At 42.8% G+C, this 17,209-nt stretch overlaps 1 protein-coding gene across 5 annotated transcripts in view; it reads left to right on the forward strand.

Annotated features, from left to right (window-relative positions):
* The window catches only part of DNAH10 (dynein axonemal heavy chain 10), a 107,674-nt gene that overhangs the window by 4,211 nt on the left and 86,254 nt on the right, over positions 1–17,209 (forward strand). For all 5 annotated transcript variants that reach the window (XR_003704238.2, XM_028711210.2, XM_028711206.2 and 2 more), the window contains exons 4-15: positions 380–488; positions 2,956–3,071; positions 4,842–5,058; positions 5,633–5,790; positions 7,964–8,194; positions 11,155–11,345; positions 11,744–11,942; positions 13,520–13,714; positions 13,977–14,147; positions 15,441–15,617; positions 16,327–16,503; positions 16,683–16,852. Coding sequence is in view for 4 of the 5 variants with exons in the window: in XM_028711210.2 (XP_028567043.2) it covers positions 380–488; positions 2,956–3,071; positions 4,842–5,058; positions 5,633–5,790; positions 7,964–8,194; positions 11,155–11,345; positions 11,744–11,942; positions 13,520–13,714; positions 13,977–14,147; positions 15,441–15,617; positions 16,327–16,503; positions 16,683–16,852 (2,111 nt within the window). In the remaining variant the exon portion in view is untranslated. The remainder of the gene's footprint in view (positions 1–379; positions 489–2,955; positions 3,072–4,841; positions 5,059–5,632; positions 5,791–7,963; positions 8,195–11,154; positions 11,346–11,743; positions 11,943–13,519; positions 13,715–13,976; positions 14,148–15,440; positions 15,618–16,326; positions 16,504–16,682; positions 16,853–17,209) is intronic.

The raw sequence follows: 17,209 nt of genomic DNA on the forward strand, positions 1-17,209 counted from the left end.
CATATTTAAGCAAAGAAGACTCCAGGGCTGAATGGCATCCATCCAATTTTTTTTAAAGAACTCAGATGTGAAATTGCTGAACTTATAATAAATTTCTAACAAAATTTTTTAACTTGCCCCCTGCCCTGCCTCCCTTCTTCGTTCTTCCTTTTCTCAGCTTGTACTTTTATTTCTTTCCCCTGTCTCTTGCTCCATTTCTGTTTCCCTCCTGTCCCTCCTGCCATATCTTTGGAAAATCTGATGGGTAATTCTAGATTGCAATTGTTGATAATGGATGGACAGGCATGTTTCCCCAGTCCTGCTTACATGCCTGTCAAGGCACCAGCATGATCCCTGTAAACAGTCTTACCTCCTGTCAATTTGTCCCTTTCTATTTCAGAAAACCATAAAGCGGGAGGTTTATAACCTGTATTATCACATGGCTATGAACAACATCCCAGAAGACTTTGTGGAGACTGACATGGTGTATTTTCTCAGAGACACTGCAGGTATTTCACATGGAAGGAAGGCTAAGAAAGGAAGTTATGGTTAATAATAGATTAGGTTCTTTCCAGATGGATCCTATGAGATCTTGATCCACCTTCGAAACCTGCTGTTTTCAACCTGAGGAGCTCAAGATTTCAAAGAATATTTCAACAATATTTCAGAAGAAAAGTGGGTGTGATTTTGCTTAAAGGTGTCAATAAGTTTTATATTGCGTATGTGGTATGGTCTGCCCAGGGGTGTAGGAAGAGGGGCAGTGGGGGCGGACCGCCCCAGGTGCCCTCAATGAGGGGGGTGACATTCCCAAGCCTACCCTGAGCCATTGGGATAAGGGGGGAGCTGTGCCACTTTGCCAACGACATTCCCCCCTTCCCCCTTCGTTTTGACAGCCTGGAGGAAGCTTGGGAGTCACGGGTGGGCAGTGCACTGAATATGGGCGGCTCGCTCCACCCCCAGCGGCAGGGCACGTGAGCGGCTGTCCCGCGCCTGGGAGGGCACCCTCCGTGCCACTCCCCCCTTGGGAGCATGCCCGCCCTGGGCAGCGTGGGCATATGCTCCGCCGCTGGGTCTGCCCATTGTTCAGTCCCTTTTCAGTTCTCACCAGCCACACTTGATAAATGATTACTCCTCTGTCATTTCATCTCCTGTACAAAACATCCATTTTTTCAGTCCTGCCAGCCCTTATCAAATATAATAATTATTACAAGAATAAAAACAACAAAATGATTTATTTTTATTAACACAGTATAACTGGTAGAGGTGGAGGTGTATCACATAAGCAAGAAATACAGGTCTCTGCTCCAACAAGTTTCTGGTTTTGAGGTTGAATGAAGGAGGGAGAGGCCAGGGTAAGAAGGGATAAAGATGGGAGCCAAGGCAAAGACACCTAACAACTGCTCCTCATGAGCCTCAGCTAGGAGAAACTTTCATATACAAATACATATCTACATCCCAGCTCCTAGAAATCAGGGAGTCTAATTAATTACTTTGGGTTTTTTTAAAGGCTTTTTGTTGCTGCTGTTATTTAAGGTTTGAGGATGAGAAATTCTTGTGTGGCTACAGCTAATCATCCAGCAATCCAGCATTAGATCAGGAGTGGGGAACATTTGGCCCACCAGATGTTTCTGCACTACAACTTCTATTAGCTTTCCAGCCAGCATAGCTGGGAGTTATAGCCAGTGGCGTAGCGTGGGTTGTCAGCACCCGGGGCAAGGCAAGTAATTTGCGCCCCCTAACCCATGAATTTGCGCCCCCTAACCCGTGGATTTGCGCCCCCTAACCTGTGGATTTGCCCTAACCCCAGATGTTGCGCCCGGTGCAGCCGGCCCCCCCTGCACCCCCCACGCTACGCCACTGGTTATAGCTCAGCAACATCTGGAGGGCCAAAGGTTCCTTACACTTGCATTAGATTCTGATCAACTGCCACAATAGATAACACCAGATCTGTCTTATATGTTATTTTATAGGTCAGAGAACCCTGATTCCAATGTGTAAAGTCAGAATCCTACCTAGTTAGCCTATTGATATATGATTTCCAAAGGGTAGTTTGTGAACCATGAGCAGACCATCCTTTTCCTGAGTGTGTGCCTATGGTGGTATGTAATCTAAAGACTGGATCAGAAAGTTTATCTTCATTCCAAGTAGCACCGGCTGCAGATTTATAATTCCCTGCAGTAAAAAATTAAAACATTAAAAATTAATGAGATAATATTGGAACAGCTGCTTCTTAAAAGTTTGTCAATGAAAGAATGAACACAAGCAAGAATGTATGCCAGTGGATTCATTACAGGTGACTACGCCTGTGTGGGAACTAGAGTACTGCGAATAGGTACTGATAAACCAGGCATTCTGCTCCGAAGTTTGCTAAAGTTGTCACTGTTTGTAAAATGGAGATCTATGGAAAAGAATAAATACATGGGTGGTTTGTTTGTTTTTAAAATAGGAACCAGTGTGCTAGTAAAGGCCTAACAATGTATTATGTAGTAGTAGTTGTTGTTTCTTTATTAATTACAGGTGTGAGCTGCCTCAATTTTTATTTAACCTTCTTTCCCCCACCACAATCTTGTACTGCAGTTAGACTTTGAGTAAAAAGCTCTCATTACCACCAGTGGAAGAGCTACACACTTTCCTAGGCATGTAGATGATCTTTGAGTGCACTCCTATAAATAGTTGTACAGTATTAAGTTGTTGGGAACAATCCTGAGTTCATAACACTAGACATGCAGCTTAAATTATTTTTTATAAATAAAACAAACGAACAAATAAATAATATGCCTGCCCTTGGGGAGTTGGCATACCAGGCATAAAACATCTAGGCTAGGCTAGCTGGTTTTCTGTGTGCAGAAAGGAAAGCTCACCTGCTGTTTTTGGATGTAGTAGTGTCCCAGGAGGCACATGATCTTCCTGAACTTATCGGGAGTGTTGGGTAAGAATATTTCTTTAAACAAATCCTTGCCTTCTTTTGCTGCTTAGAAACCGTTAGTGAACCTAATGACTTGACTGAAGCGAAGGACGTCCTGCCGGAAGTACTGGAGTACGGCCTACTGAATGGCCATACCCTCATGATGCTGAAGCAGCTTTTTGCACTGGTGAATGTTTTTGTTTGTTTTTAAATTTCTTTTTCAAAAATAGCTCCCCCACCCCTGAGACCGAGGTGCTGCAAACTCAGTGATTTTGAGTCCACAGGTTTTCTACAGAATTTAATGACTATTTATACAGAATCATAGAAAATGCATGTGATAATAGAAATCACTCGAGCTGTGAGGTAAAGGTAGTGGTTTCAAGAGAAGGAATAGCTGAATAAACAATGATCATTCTGCATTCATCAGTCATAGCACATTATTAGTGTGGTGTGACAGCAATGGGGGAAATGCTTGCTATAGACCAGGGATGCCAATATGATTAAAAAGGGGGGGCAGGTAAGCCCTGCCCCACACAATTGATTAGAAGATGTGGCCATTTGAATGGCAATGCCCATCAACTTTGGGGCCCAGCCCCCTGAAATATTTTATTGGGGGGGGGGACCTTGGCCCCTAGGAGTTGGCTCCTGTGCTATAGACACTCCCTTCAAACAGCTGCTACCACAACAAAATTTGAATATATTTCTGGTGACTACCTTATCAGCAACTCATTTTAGTGAACTACCATTTTTAGATGTAATTCAAAACTTGTAAGTTGGATATTAGCCCAAGCAGTCAGGAGTGGGTTTGAGAGTGAGTGACTCCAAAGTAAAGGTTTACAATAATTTAACCTTCATTTAAAAAATAATAGACCAGAGTTTACATAGCATTTAAAGAAATAGAAAAGCCCCCCAGATGATGGCATGTAGCTTTCTATGCTAACTGGTCTGTGTTGTGTGTTTGACCAGTGGTGACCTCACCATACTTTGTTGCAAAAAAAAAAAGTTTTTGGTTCAACCCATCACAAATGATGGAGAGAAACACATTGAGTCTCAGACAAAATAGCAAGAAGAAGCAGGAAGAGCCCATTATGGACTCCTCCCCCTCCCGACAACTATTTTCTTCCAGGAAGCTTCTCTTAAGCAAAGAAAAATGTTGTTTCAATTTCCAAGCTCCACTTTTTAATCAACAACAAGAAATGGTTTTATACAGAGAGGGAAAGACAGAGGCGTAGGAAGGGGGGGCGGTGGGGGCGGACACCCCGGGTGTCATCGCTGAGGGGGGTGACATTCGGCATGTCACTGGCCCGCAACTCCCAAGCCTACCCCAAGCCATTGCTGTGTGTGTGTGTGGGGGGGGGGGTGACATAAAATTTCCACACCAGGTACCACCTGGCCTTGCTACACCTCTGTGGAGGGACAAACAGGGTAAAACGCTAAAGTGTTTTTTTCAAAAGAATAAACCTGTCAGGCACTTGAAGAAGAGGGAGAAAAAGGTGGGCCACTCCCCTGAAGAGAATAAGAAAGGACAATTAGGATCCATAGTCTGAATATTTGTTTTTACGGGAGTGAAGTTAGGAAGAGCAGAGTTCATTGGGGGGGGGGAACCTTCCACTGACTGCATGCAGCCTAAGAAGACACCCTAGAGTTGCTTCTTTTGCACAAACTCTCCTGGAAATAAGCTCCACTGAACATAGTGGGACTATCTTCTGATATGTATTAGACCTATATCAACAATGTTGGGCTAGCTGTCCCCTCTTCCTCCAGAGAAGATGGATTGTCATTACTTTCACACATAGCAGCAGCTATAACTGGATCCAGTGGCAACTAGGATTGCCTGAGGCAATAGCTTTCTAACTTTTTGCTTTTAACTGTTTCAAAGTTACAAATGAATTTAGCCATTATATTTTAAATGAAAGGAAATGGAAGACAGTTAAACAAAACATGCTTGTATTTTCAGGTCTTTCTGCCTGCAATGTGTCATAACCAATATGATATGGATGAGTCCATTCCTCACCCAGAACCAGAAAAGGCAGAAGGTGAAGATGCTCAGCCTGTTGTGAAGAAAAAAACATCACCAGAAGCATTGGGCAGCTTGCATAGCCTAAGGAATGAGTTCTTGATGAATATGCAGAAATTCCTAAGCCACATTCAGAGAACCATACAGCAGATAGAAGGTAAGTCTCAGTCTGATCTTATGTGGTCTTCTTAAAGCACGACTGGTTGGGTGGTGTAAATGAGTGAAATGCAAAAATGAGTTTGTATCCAGTTTCAAAACCAGCTGTTGGACATTCAGGAAGATGGATTTTTGGTTGCATTCTAATCTTCCAGCACTGTTTGTGTAAAAATGGGCACAGGTGCATTCTCCCTGTCCTTCACTCTCCTTTTTATATATTTTAATCTCTTCTCTGTACAAAAGTGTGTTAGTATCACCTAGGGTTGCCACATGCCTGGAATTTCCCAGACACATCTGGAATACTGCAGTCGTAAGCTCAACAACCTTTCTGTCCGGATTTTCAGTGTTTGAAATATGGCAACCCTATCTTCACCCAAATTTATTACCTTCACCTTTTCTCCATTCTTTGCTCTCTGGAGAAATTTAGAAGGTTCAAGAAGAGACTTGTCAGTATAATCTATAATGCCATGTCTTCTCTGCTTTCTGATGAAACCGACAAGCTAGGGAATATTCTTGTCTATTTCATTAATGACTGGGACATTTTTACTGTAGCTAATAATGTTTTCTTTCAACAGGGGAAATTAAGTTAGAAATGCCAACCATAAGCTTAGATGGTGATGTGAATGACCTTGCCAATGATCGGGATGTGGTTGATACACTGGAGGCACTTGCAGCCAATTGGCTCATGTTGATATCCTCAGCAGATGAAGAGCTTCTGAAAAAGGTCCCCCAGGTAATCTATTTCCGCATTCTGTTTTCCCAGTGGCCAGTTAGGTCTGCTGGGAAGCCCACAAGCAGGCAAGATGGTAACACCCCATCTCCTGTGGTCTGTTCCTAGCATCTGATATTCTGAGGTTTATTGTTTCTCTGTCTTATTTGTCTGAGGATGGGTTAACATAGAAAGGCAGGGAAACTATGTGGTTGTTTTTTAACCAGGTGCTAATCCCTTGAGTTCCTCCTGCAGCTCTTTTCCCACTTTCAACCCGGACAGCAACACTTCCAAGCAGCTTCTCAGCATTTTCTACTTCCTTCTTTTATCTCAAATACATCAAGAACACACTCAGTATTGCTGCAGACTTCCTGAGCTGCCAGTTGGTAAACCCAGATGTTTATTTCACAGATAGTATTTCAGAGCTTCTAGGAGTGCTTTGAAACTCCTGGACCTGTTGCATCTCCAGCAAATGCAAAGACACCCTGATTTATTGTCCTAAGTCACTCTTATATAGAACTCTAGCTTGTGCCAGGCTTTCTCAAAGGGGAGGGTTTTCCTTTTTTTGCTTCTCTATGGTTCTGGCATGTAAAGGGGGACATCTTCTCAGCACTTTTCTGTCTACAGCTTGGTAACAGATGGAACTAGAGGAGGCACTCACAGGACCAGCACCTGGTTAAAAACCTATCATACAGTTTCCCTGCCATATTAGGCAATAGAGGGAGTTAACTAGGAGTAGGAGTAACATTTATACCCTGCCCTTCTGACTGGATTGACTGACTGGCATCCTAATGGATGTCTTGTTCAACCCAAACCACAAAGAACTTTCATGGTAAGTGCCTGAAGCTCCTTTCTAAATGTAGAGGTTCAGTTTACTTTTCATGGTTTACGGCCATTGACAGATCTATTTCATTTGCACAAATTATGTCTTGCAACTTAGGACAGCTAGCAAAGTAGTAAGATAAAGTAAAAATACAATAAAAACAGAAAAATAAAAACACACATATAAACTAACAAAGTAATTGTCCAAACAGACAGTAAAAATAAAAAAAACTGCTCTCGAGTTAATATTATCAGTTCTTAAAAGCTGATACCTAAATGATACTATCCAGTGGTCCAGTGGGCATTCCAAATTTGAAGAGCCGTAGTTATACCTTTTCCAGCTCTATGACCTTCATTTTCTGGTTTTATTTGTTCCATTTTCGAGGTGAAATGACTAGAAGTGAATATGTCTGTATGTATTGTGTAGCTCGGGGTGGTCAGACACATGGCCCATTGGCTTGTATGTGGCCCTCGAGGCTGTTTTTGGCGGCCCTCCAGCTCCCCACCCTCTACCTCTGCCAGGGCAGCACAGCCAGGCTGGTGGCCCAAGGCAGGCTGCTGCTGCTCTGCTCCTGGAGGAGCTCTGTGGAGCCACCAGGCTGCGCTCTTGAGCCCACTTGGAGCATAGCTGTGTCCCCAGAGCACCAGAGCCCCCCAGGAAGCAAACAGTGCAGAGAAGAAGTGTGGGGTGGGTAGATATCTGTGAATGTTTCAGTATGGAATACTTTGCTTTCTTTTTTGCAATACAGAGAAGTTTGCGCTTTGGGTGGGTGTCTGTGAACAAGCATTTTCAAACATGAACTTCATAAAGTCCAAAACTTGAAACAATTTAGCAGACAATTCACTTGAGAGTTGCCTGTGGATGTCAACAATTAACCTCAAGGCACTGATCAACTTGTGAAGAATTCTCTAGCTCAAACATTGATGCCTGTGTTGTTAACAAAAGTGCATGCATCTGTTTTGTATTAAATCTATGTAATCAATAAATATATTAAATTGTGTATTTAATTCAATATATTAATTTGTATTTAAATATTTATATTTAATTAAAGACATTAATTGTGTATATTCAATAATATTAACTATATTGCAAACATTTTAATTTACTGATATGGAAATTTAATTTTGTGTGTGGCCCCCAGGTTCTGTGTCAAAGGACTTCTGTGGCTCATTTGGTTTGAGAGGTTGGACCACCCTGGTGTAGTTGTTTTACTATACAGCTTGCTTCCCTGTGTGCTACCAGCTGGACACAAAAATGTTGCAGTATATGGGTCCATGGGAAAAACACCCTGCAGGCTTACTGATCAGAGTTGGTGTGATGTGTCTGCCTTTATTCCAAAGTACCTGGTCTCATCTTAGTTCCTTTCATCCTCAGGGGAATGGCCCACTAGCTGAGATTGACCTGTGGCGAGAGAGAAATGCTACGTTGAGTGCCCTCACTCAGCAGCTCAAACTGCCCTTAGTCAAAAAGGTCTTGGAAGTGCTCACGGCGGCTAACATAGCAATTGTGGATAGCTTGCAGATAGTCATAAATGAGCTCTGCAAGCACCATGTGGAGGCAGTTGATAATGTGAGGTTCCTTTCTACTCTTGAACGACATCTAAAGGTAGGTTTTTATCAGCTGTATATGTAACATTCAGTAGCAGCAGGGCACTATCCAACAATATCCAAAGGTTTTGGATACAGAGTTCATAATTTTTTTAACACCTTATGATGACTCATTTGTACATCACAGTAAGCCATAAAACATGCTTTGCCATACATGCCCACTTTGCTCCTGTCTACTAGCAATGAGAAGAAAGAAGTCATATTCCTCTAGCTTGGTGTTACGAGCCAACCAGGGATTGTGGTTTGGCTCCCTCCAAACAAGCTATGGCGGCACACCAAGGTTTATTCTTGGCTTACTGGTCGTACTTTCAGTTACAGATGGGTAGCCTTGTTGGTCTGCCATAGTCAAAACAAAAAAAAATTCCTTCCAGTAGCACCTTAAAGACCAACTAAGTTAGTTCTTGGTATGAGCTTTCGTGTGCATGCACACTTCTTCAGATACACTGAAACAGAAGTTGCCAGATCCTTCTATATAGTGAGAAGGTGGGGAGGGGTATTACTCAGAAGGGTGGTGGGAATGGGTGATTGGCAGATAGCTGTGATGAGCCTGTTGACGACTCTTAACGACTGCAGTAGGTCTTACAGGAAAAAGCAAGGGGTGAGAAGGTGAAAAATGGCTTTGTCATGTATAATGAGATAAGAATCCAATGTCTTTGTTCAGGCCAGGTCTCTCCATGGTTTTAAGTTTGGTAATGAGTTGCAATTCAGCAGCTTCTCTTTCCAGTCTATTTCTGAAATTCCTTTGTAGTAAAACAGCTACTTTGAGATCTTGTATAGAATGTCCTGGGAGATTGAAGTGTTCTCCTACTGGTTTCTCTGTCTTGTGATTCTTGATGTCAGATTTATGTCCGTTTATTCTTTGGCGTAAGGTTTGGCCTGTTTGTCCAATATAGAGAGCTGAAGGACACTGTTGGCATTTGATGGCATACACAATGTTAGACGATGAGCAATTAAATAGTCCCGAGATGGTATGTGTGATGTTGTTGGGGCCAGTAATGGTGTTGTCCGGGTGTATGTGGCAGCAAAGTTGGCATCTGGGTTTATTGCAGGCTCTGGTGCCAGTGTCCGTGTTAAGTCTGGTTGTAGTATTATTGTGGGTTAGGAGTTGTTTAAGATTGGGTGGCTGTCTGTAGGCAATGAAAGGTCTTCCTCCCAGAGCTTGAGAAAGAGAACTGTCATTGTCCAGGAGAGGTTGTAGATCTCTGATGATGTGTTGTACTGTTTTAACTTGGGAACTGTATGTGATGACTAGAGGTGTTCTGTTATTTTCTTTTTTGGGTCTGTCTTGCAGCAAGTTCTCTCTGGGTATCAGTCTGGCTCTGTTGATCTGTTGTCTAACTTCATCTGCTGGGTATTTTAGTTCTAAAAAGGTTTGCTGTAGATCTCTTAGGTGAGAGTCTCTGTCTGTAGAATTGGAACAGATATGGCTGTAACGTAGTGCCTGACTATATACAATGGACTGTTTGGTATGTTTGGGATGGTAGCTAGAGGCATGTAGATATGTTTGTCGGTCAGTTGGTTTACGGTATAAGGTGGTGTCTATGCGCCCATCCTGTATTTTTATAGTAGTGTCCAAAAAATGTATTTCTTGCATAGATTGATTCATTGTTAGGTTGATTGTGGGGTGAAAATCATTGAATTTCTGGTGGAAGGTGTCCAGGGTCTGTTGAGCAAAACAACCACAATTCCTGGTTTGGATGTAATGCTAAGCTACGGTTCATTGTTTGCTGTCTCTGCATATTCATGGAGGAGTAAAGAGGGACTGCACAGTAAGCTAGGGTTAATGGCTTATTGCAGAGTACAAACACAGCCAACAACACTATTATCAACAAGGAGCAATAGCAACTGCTTCTTGTAGCAAAGGGCCTTTGTCTTAAATCATTGGTGCTACCAGGAGCTGAATCTAGGACCACCTGCTTGCAAACCACCTTGCCAGAGTGGTGCATGCTCTGGTTATCTCCCGCTTGGACTACTGCAATGTGCTCTACATGGGGCCACCTTTGAAGGTGACCCGGAAACTACAACTAATCCAGAACGCGGCAGCCAGACTGGTGACTGGGAGCAGCCGCCGAGACCATATAACACCAGTCTTGAAAGACCTACATTGGCTCCCAGTACGTTTCCGAGCACAATTCAAAGTGTTGCTGCTGACCTTTAAAGCCCGAAACGGCCTCTGTCCAGTATACCTGAAGGAGCGTCTCCACCCCCATCGTTCTACCTGGACACTGAGGTCCAGCACCGAGGGCTTTCTGGCAGTTCCCTCACTGCGAGAAGCCAAGTTACAGGGAATCAGGCAGAGGGCCTTCTCGGTAGTGGCGCCCTCCCTGTGGAACGCCCTCCCACCAGATGTCAAAGAGAACAACTACCAGACTTTTAGAAGACATCTGAAGGCAGCCCTGTTTAGGGAAGCTTTTAATGTTTGATGTATTACAGTATTTTAATGTTTTTTTGGAAGCCGCCCAGAGTGGCTGGGGAAGCCCAGCCAGATGGGCGGGGTATAAAATTATTATTATTATTATTATTACTACTACTACTACTATATGACCTCTAAATAAACAACAACCTGGAGATGCAATTAAGGGTACCAACAGCTTCCCCCCCTTTTGTGCATTGGAATAGCCTGCTTTACTTCCTGGACAGAGTTTGTAAATAGTGACAACAGCATTAGAGACTCAGAATGGTGCAGCCAAGCAGCCCCAAGGCTGCTCAAATCCTTTAGGAGATGAAATAAGAAGACTTCCTTTCCCCCAAGTAGTGTTCCTGATCAGGTACCATCTTGGATATGTTTAATTAATTCAGTAGAGCCTTTCTGTTGGGGGCCCTCAGTGACCCTACTATGCACTCTCTACCCTTTTCCTTTTTTTGGGCTGTACCTCATTTTATGGTTCCGAAAACATGTGTCCTATTCTTTCACACTGGTTTTTTTTTTTTTTACAATATTTGCCATTGACTCAACAGAATTTAACACACGGCACTGGCTTCAACATTGTCTTGGATACAATTCCCTCACTGATGAATGCCTTGAGAATGGTGTGGATTATTTCACGGCACTACAACAAGGATGAAAGGATGATCCCCCTAATGGAAAGGATTGCCTGGGAGATCTCGGCAAGGGTCTGCAAGGTTGTGGATCTACGGACTTTGTTCAAGTATGTGGCATTTCCTTCTGTAAACTAAGCTAAAGTTGCAAATGCCATTCATCTTGTTCTCAGAACCTTGCACCAGTTACTTTGCTCACCCAGGTTGAGTGCGACTCCCTGCAGATCAGGAGCCATCCTCAGGAATGTGTGCTGCAGTGTAAATCTGGTTTTTCATCACTTACCTGCCTCATCTCTAGACCATTGTTTAGAGTTACACCCACTGGTGTCTGTATGCATAGCACAACATGCCATTTTTTGTAGTGCTAGGGTCCAAAGGTTAGTAGTTTCTATGTTGAAAGGCAATTTCTGGCAAGAAATACATTGAGTCTTTTGAGTGTTGAGTATGGCTGTCTTTTCTTTTTGAATATTGGATCAATTTTTTTCTTTGCTTTTTTATGGGCTCATAGGGAAGACAGGCAGCTTGCAAAAACCAAAATGATAGAAGCCAAACGGACCCTTGAAATTTGGAAGGAGTCCTATTTTGACATCCGTGCCAAAATTGAAGCTTCAGGAAGAGACGCACGATGGGAATTTGACAGGAAGCGTTTATTTGAAAAAACAGATTATATGGCCATAATCTGTCAAGACCTCTATAACATATTGCAGGTAAGAGCATGCATGAATTATTGAAGAATAGGGTTTTCTTTACATCATTTGTTGAGCCCAGTCTAAGGTCTCCTAATGTGTGCTGGAGTTTCAAGACACACGCAGAGCTCCAAAGACGCACAGGCTTTCCTCACATCTTTTGCCCAAGAGCAGGGACATGCATTTACTCCTTGTGTGGACTCAGAATTTAAAATTCCACTTAAAGCATCAAGGAGAGCTGGTGTTTTTTGTTTTGTTCTTTATTAGATCACTGATGGGTTTGCCACTCTGAGTTCCTACAAGTGGGATATAAATTTAATAAAATAAATGAATAAATTGGCCAAAACTGATGGCTGGAGTCTGGACTCCATCTGCAGCAAAATGAGGTGCTGTAAGGCTCAGGTGATAGAATAACTTCAGACTGCAGGGGGAAAATCACATTTCTTAATATTTCCCTACATGAGAAACTCCCTGCAACACCACCCCAAACATCTGAACACTGGCTTCCATTCATTTCACTGTCCAATATTGGCTTCTCTCTTGAAACATGTTTTATTGGGCCACAACTTTGCTGGCCTTTGGAATGGCTGCAATATACTCTCTTGCATTGCCCTACTTATGTCCATGTACTTGCTTTGGTCTGCAGAACTGCTACAATTACAGGTGCTACATAATACTCATTCTCTACTTGCAATAAATTGATCTATTAGTGTGGCAGCCCTTACACTTTGGAACTCCCTGCCTGTTGACATGCAGCAGGCTCTTTTGCCATACTCCTTTCGGTGCCTGCTTAATACATCTTTGTGTGCTGGCAAGCCAACCCAGAAATGTAGAGTGTTGACATATGTTTTAATCCCTTTTTAGCTTACTGTTTATTTTAATTATCTTCTGGTTTTTTAAAAGAGTGAATCACTTTACAGGTTTTATTACAATCAAAAGGTATATAAATTTTGTTAAATGAAGTGCATTTGTTATTATCTAATCCGTACTTCTTTTTTGTTGTCATAAATATACTTGTGCATTCCTCTCCCACCTTCTTTTCCCTTGTATCCCATCCCCTTCTTCTCCTTTTCTTCATTACATAGTTTTTTAAAAAATCAATAAAAACATTTCAAACAGTTTGTAAGGATGCAATTTTTAAAAAAAAATCATGCTCACACAAACAAAAAAACCCTCCATAGAAGCAGAAAAGGAGCCCAGCAGGCAAAAAGGATAGGCTAGTTTCTGTTTGCAGTAAGATTTTTTCTTTGCTTGGGAGAGTGCTATTCCTTACCTATTGGCTGAGGTGATACAATTCATTCAGTCACCACTTTCCGCATCGTGTATAGACCTAGCTAGACCTGTGCCTGTGCTTCAGGATCATTTGTCTTGCTGCTGAAACAACTTCTTAGTTACTTCAAGTGACAATTTCACAGCACTCAGACAGTTTTGTCAGCTGCTTGATGGCTGATCCTTAACCAGAAACTCTCTGGGTTTCTTGTCTGGCTTCTCAGACTAGCTCAGTTCCCATCTTCCTTTCTGGGAAAAATAAAGCACAAATTGAAAGCCACTAGAAATGATATCTGCCTACACATCAGGTTTTTTTGTACCCCTGATAGGTTATGGAAGAGTTTTACAACATCTTTGGTCCTGAACTGAAAGCTGTCACTGGGGATCCAAAGCGCATTGATGAAGTCTTGCGACGAGTTGACGGTCTTGTCAGTCCTATGGAGGTTCTGACCTTTGAGCCTTTCAACATCAGATGTGCAACTCAATGGAAGATAGTTATGGAGGAATTTAAAATGGAAGTTTTGGTAAGGAGCAGAAGCTTTGATTTGTATTTTTCTAGCTTCTCACTAGAACTTCTTGTTTCCCTGCTAGAACCCCTGAACAATAAGAATTTGACCTACAAGACCCTTCAGTCCTTCTATGAAGTGATCTGTGAAAAAGCAGTATGCATTTAGTATGGCGTTTGGAAGCCTGAGCGGTTATTTTATTGCGTTAGGACTGCCTGCCATGCCTGCCATTGATAAATGAGAATGCCCCCCTTGTTAACTTCCCTTTCTTAATTTTTAGGATATAGAAAAAGAAGCAAAGAGCTTCATTGATGATTCTTTTAAGACTCTTCGTTCAGCAGAAGCTGCTTTTGACATGCTCTTAAACTTCAAACACATCCGCTCTCGAGAGGCCATTAATAAGCAGATGATGATGAAATTCAATGACATTTTGGCACAGTATTGTAAAGAGGTATTTGCTGTTCCTTTCCAGCCATGACTTCTTAGATCTTTTGGTGCCCTTTGTGAAATAGCATCTCACCTCAAGGTTTTATTCAGGAGCTGCTGAGACTGGTGACTCCCTTCTTATTCCCTATCCTGCCTTGCATGTTAAGCAGTAGCACCTCTCTCCCCGGGTAAGCACCAGCTACCTGCTGTGTTGGGAAGCTGGGAAACAACAGAGCCTCACCCAAGCTGCTTCGCATCAACAGCCACGGATGTTGAGGCCTCCTTTCTCATAGCTGCATCAATCTTAAGGACTCCCCCAGTGGTGAGACTGGTCTTGATACCATAATAATTAACAACAGGGGTGACTTTCCTGGATTTCTTTGCTCACAGGGAAGTAGTCACCCTTTGTTTGTTTGTTTAAAAATCACATTAAAGCACTTCTTAAAAACTAGTAATAAGAGCCTATGAGTGAGTGGTATCTCTTGTTGATATAGATGACATAGGCACAATTCAAATAGGCACTGAGACACTCAAGCAACTACACACACCTATCAAAATGCTCTGGGACTCTGTCGGGGGGGGATCTTCTTTCTCTACTAAGAGTAATTGAGGGGTTGCATTTTGGGACAAGACAGTTCCTCTGCAGCAACAGCATGGCACAAAAACTTCTGAAGATGGTGATTCCCCCCAGATCTTTCTCAGAGCTTAAAAAGCCTCCAAAAATGTGGGCTTTTTTATAGATAGTGTATGGGAAATGGTCAGTTCTATTAACAGAATAGGTTATATATTGTAAGGTACTGGGAGGGTGTCTGAAACAAACATATCCAGTAGTTAGACTCTGCCACCTTAACTCCTGCCCCACCAGTGCTCAGCTACCACTGAAAACTGGGCAGAGTGAGCTCTAGGCTCTGTAGGTACCCTCCAAACTGCAGTTCTAGCTAGTCCCTGTCCACCAGGCTGTCCGAAGCCTCAGTGCTTGCACTTCAGTCTGAGCAACTAGCCTCTAGGTTCTAGGTTCTGGTTCCCTTTCCCTAACTGCTAGCTTGGATCTTGCTCCCTGCCTAGCTTTGTCTACTCACCTGACTTTGGCCCTCCTGATCTTTGTTTGATGTTCTGGGACTTGTCCCAACCTGTTTTGGACATGCAGCTACTTCTGACCCCATTTGGATTATGAGGTGACTCCCTCACTTCCTGGATCTTGGCTGCCTGAAGCCTGACCCTACTGAAATCTGACATGTAGCATCTTTAGATGTTGCTAATGATGAAAAAAAGAATTTTGCCTAGTAAGATGATAAATATCTTTTTTTTTAATTCACAGGTTGAGATAGTTAACAACATATTCGTCAGTAACCTTTCCAACCCACCTTTATGCAAAAACCACCCTCCAGTGGCAGGAGCAATTTACTGGGCACGAACTCTTTTCTACCGTATAAAGCACACCATTGTTCGATTCCAAGAAGTAGAGGAGCTGCTGGCTAGTGAGCGTGGAAAGGAGGTGGGCTGGAGTTTTGTTACTAGTGAATAATAATACATATTGGTATTGTAATGCGTATGGGGTTGCTCGTGCGTAAGCTGCCGCCTCTCCAGGCTAAATTGCCTTGTTAAACCTTTCTGACTGGACAGCCCTTCTCTCCATGGCTGCCTCAGTCGCTAGCAGAATCCGTCAGTGGGCGTTTCTTAAACCTCTTCCAACATAAAAATTGTTTGACGCCCAGTCTCCTCCTACTCTCACTGCGCGGAAGTCTTCTGCGCAGGGAGGGCGTGGGTAGCGGAGGACCTGTGCTCTCCCCGCTGGTGTCCAGTGAAGAGTCCTGGAGCCCTCTTGCCGATTCCCCCATCTGCCCCCCTTTATCCCTGGTGTTGCGCTGATTTGCTTCCCCCTCTACTGAGCTGCCTCTCTCCCTGCTGGGCCCTTCTCCAGCATCATCTGAGAGCCTTCTCTTCGCCTCTAGCTCCGATGTCAGTTCCCTGACAGGTATATATCAGAAACCTAGCATTTCAGTGAACTGGGAAGTTCAAAGTACATTGTTTTGGAATGGGAAGTTGCTGAATAACATTTTTGTTTTCATTTTTCAATATTGTTCTGTAAGCTGCTCTGGGATTTGCTTTGGGGTGTAGAGCAAGATAGAAGAATGTTAAATGAATAAAAATGAAAAGATGAACTGCAGAAAGTAAAAGCTCTTGTCTGACCTGGGGTATTTTAGGTGAAACAAAAATATCTTGAAGTGGCAAAGAGAATGAAAGAATATGAAGATCTGAAATATGACCAGTGGAGAGAGAACACAGAAGAAAAGCTCCCAATTCTATTGAAAAAAACTCTCCTTGCTAAAGTTCATCCTTCTGGAGCTATTATTCAGGCTAATCCAGAGACCCGTGAGCAGGTGGCTATACATTTTTCTTGTTCCAGCCCTTTGCATATCCTTGGAAATATAAGGATCTTGCATAATAATTTTAAGTTTAATAAATTTCTGTTTCTATTTGGCAACATTTCTTTCTCCTTTTGGTTTATGTTTTGACACATTGTCCTCCTTTCCGTGGTGGTTGATCTTCTGGGATGTAGAGTCCACGTTCTGAAGAGATAGACACTGGAGAGAAAACTACTCGTTTCACAGTTAACTTTTCTCCCAAGCTTCGAGAGATAATCAATGAAACAAAATATATGGAACAACTTGGATTTCCAGTGCCTGAAATAGCCAGGAATGTGGCCCTTCAGGAGGACAAATTGCTTAGGTAAGGATATCATGTGAATCTGCACTTGTCAGAGTACATGGCAAGGGTGAAGCTGTTGGTTCTCCTTCATTGGTGGAGAGCATTCTGTTGCAAATCATTCCTCCTGTTTCCTCTGGTAGAGTCAAGCAAATCGGTAGACTTTGTTGCTTCAATTGGTGGAAAGCCCTTTCAGTTCTGGTCCTGCCTGCTCAGTGCTCACAGGCTTAGAGAGGAGATTTCCTCCATCTTTGTGTTTCTGGCTTGCTGCTTGCTCAGCTCAGTAGCAGGTTGGTCTTGACAGGAAAGGCAGAGATTCACCTCTTTCATGCTTTCAACTGTTGTTCAAAGGGCAGGACTGGCCCTAGTACTAGGCAGAGT

Source organism: Podarcis muralis, chromosome 16 (assembly GCF_964188315.1).
Source record: "Podarcis muralis chromosome 16, rPodMur119.hap1.1, whole genome shotgun sequence".
Taxonomy (NCBI): Eukaryota; Metazoa; Chordata; class Lepidosauria; order Squamata; family Lacertidae; genus Podarcis; species Podarcis muralis.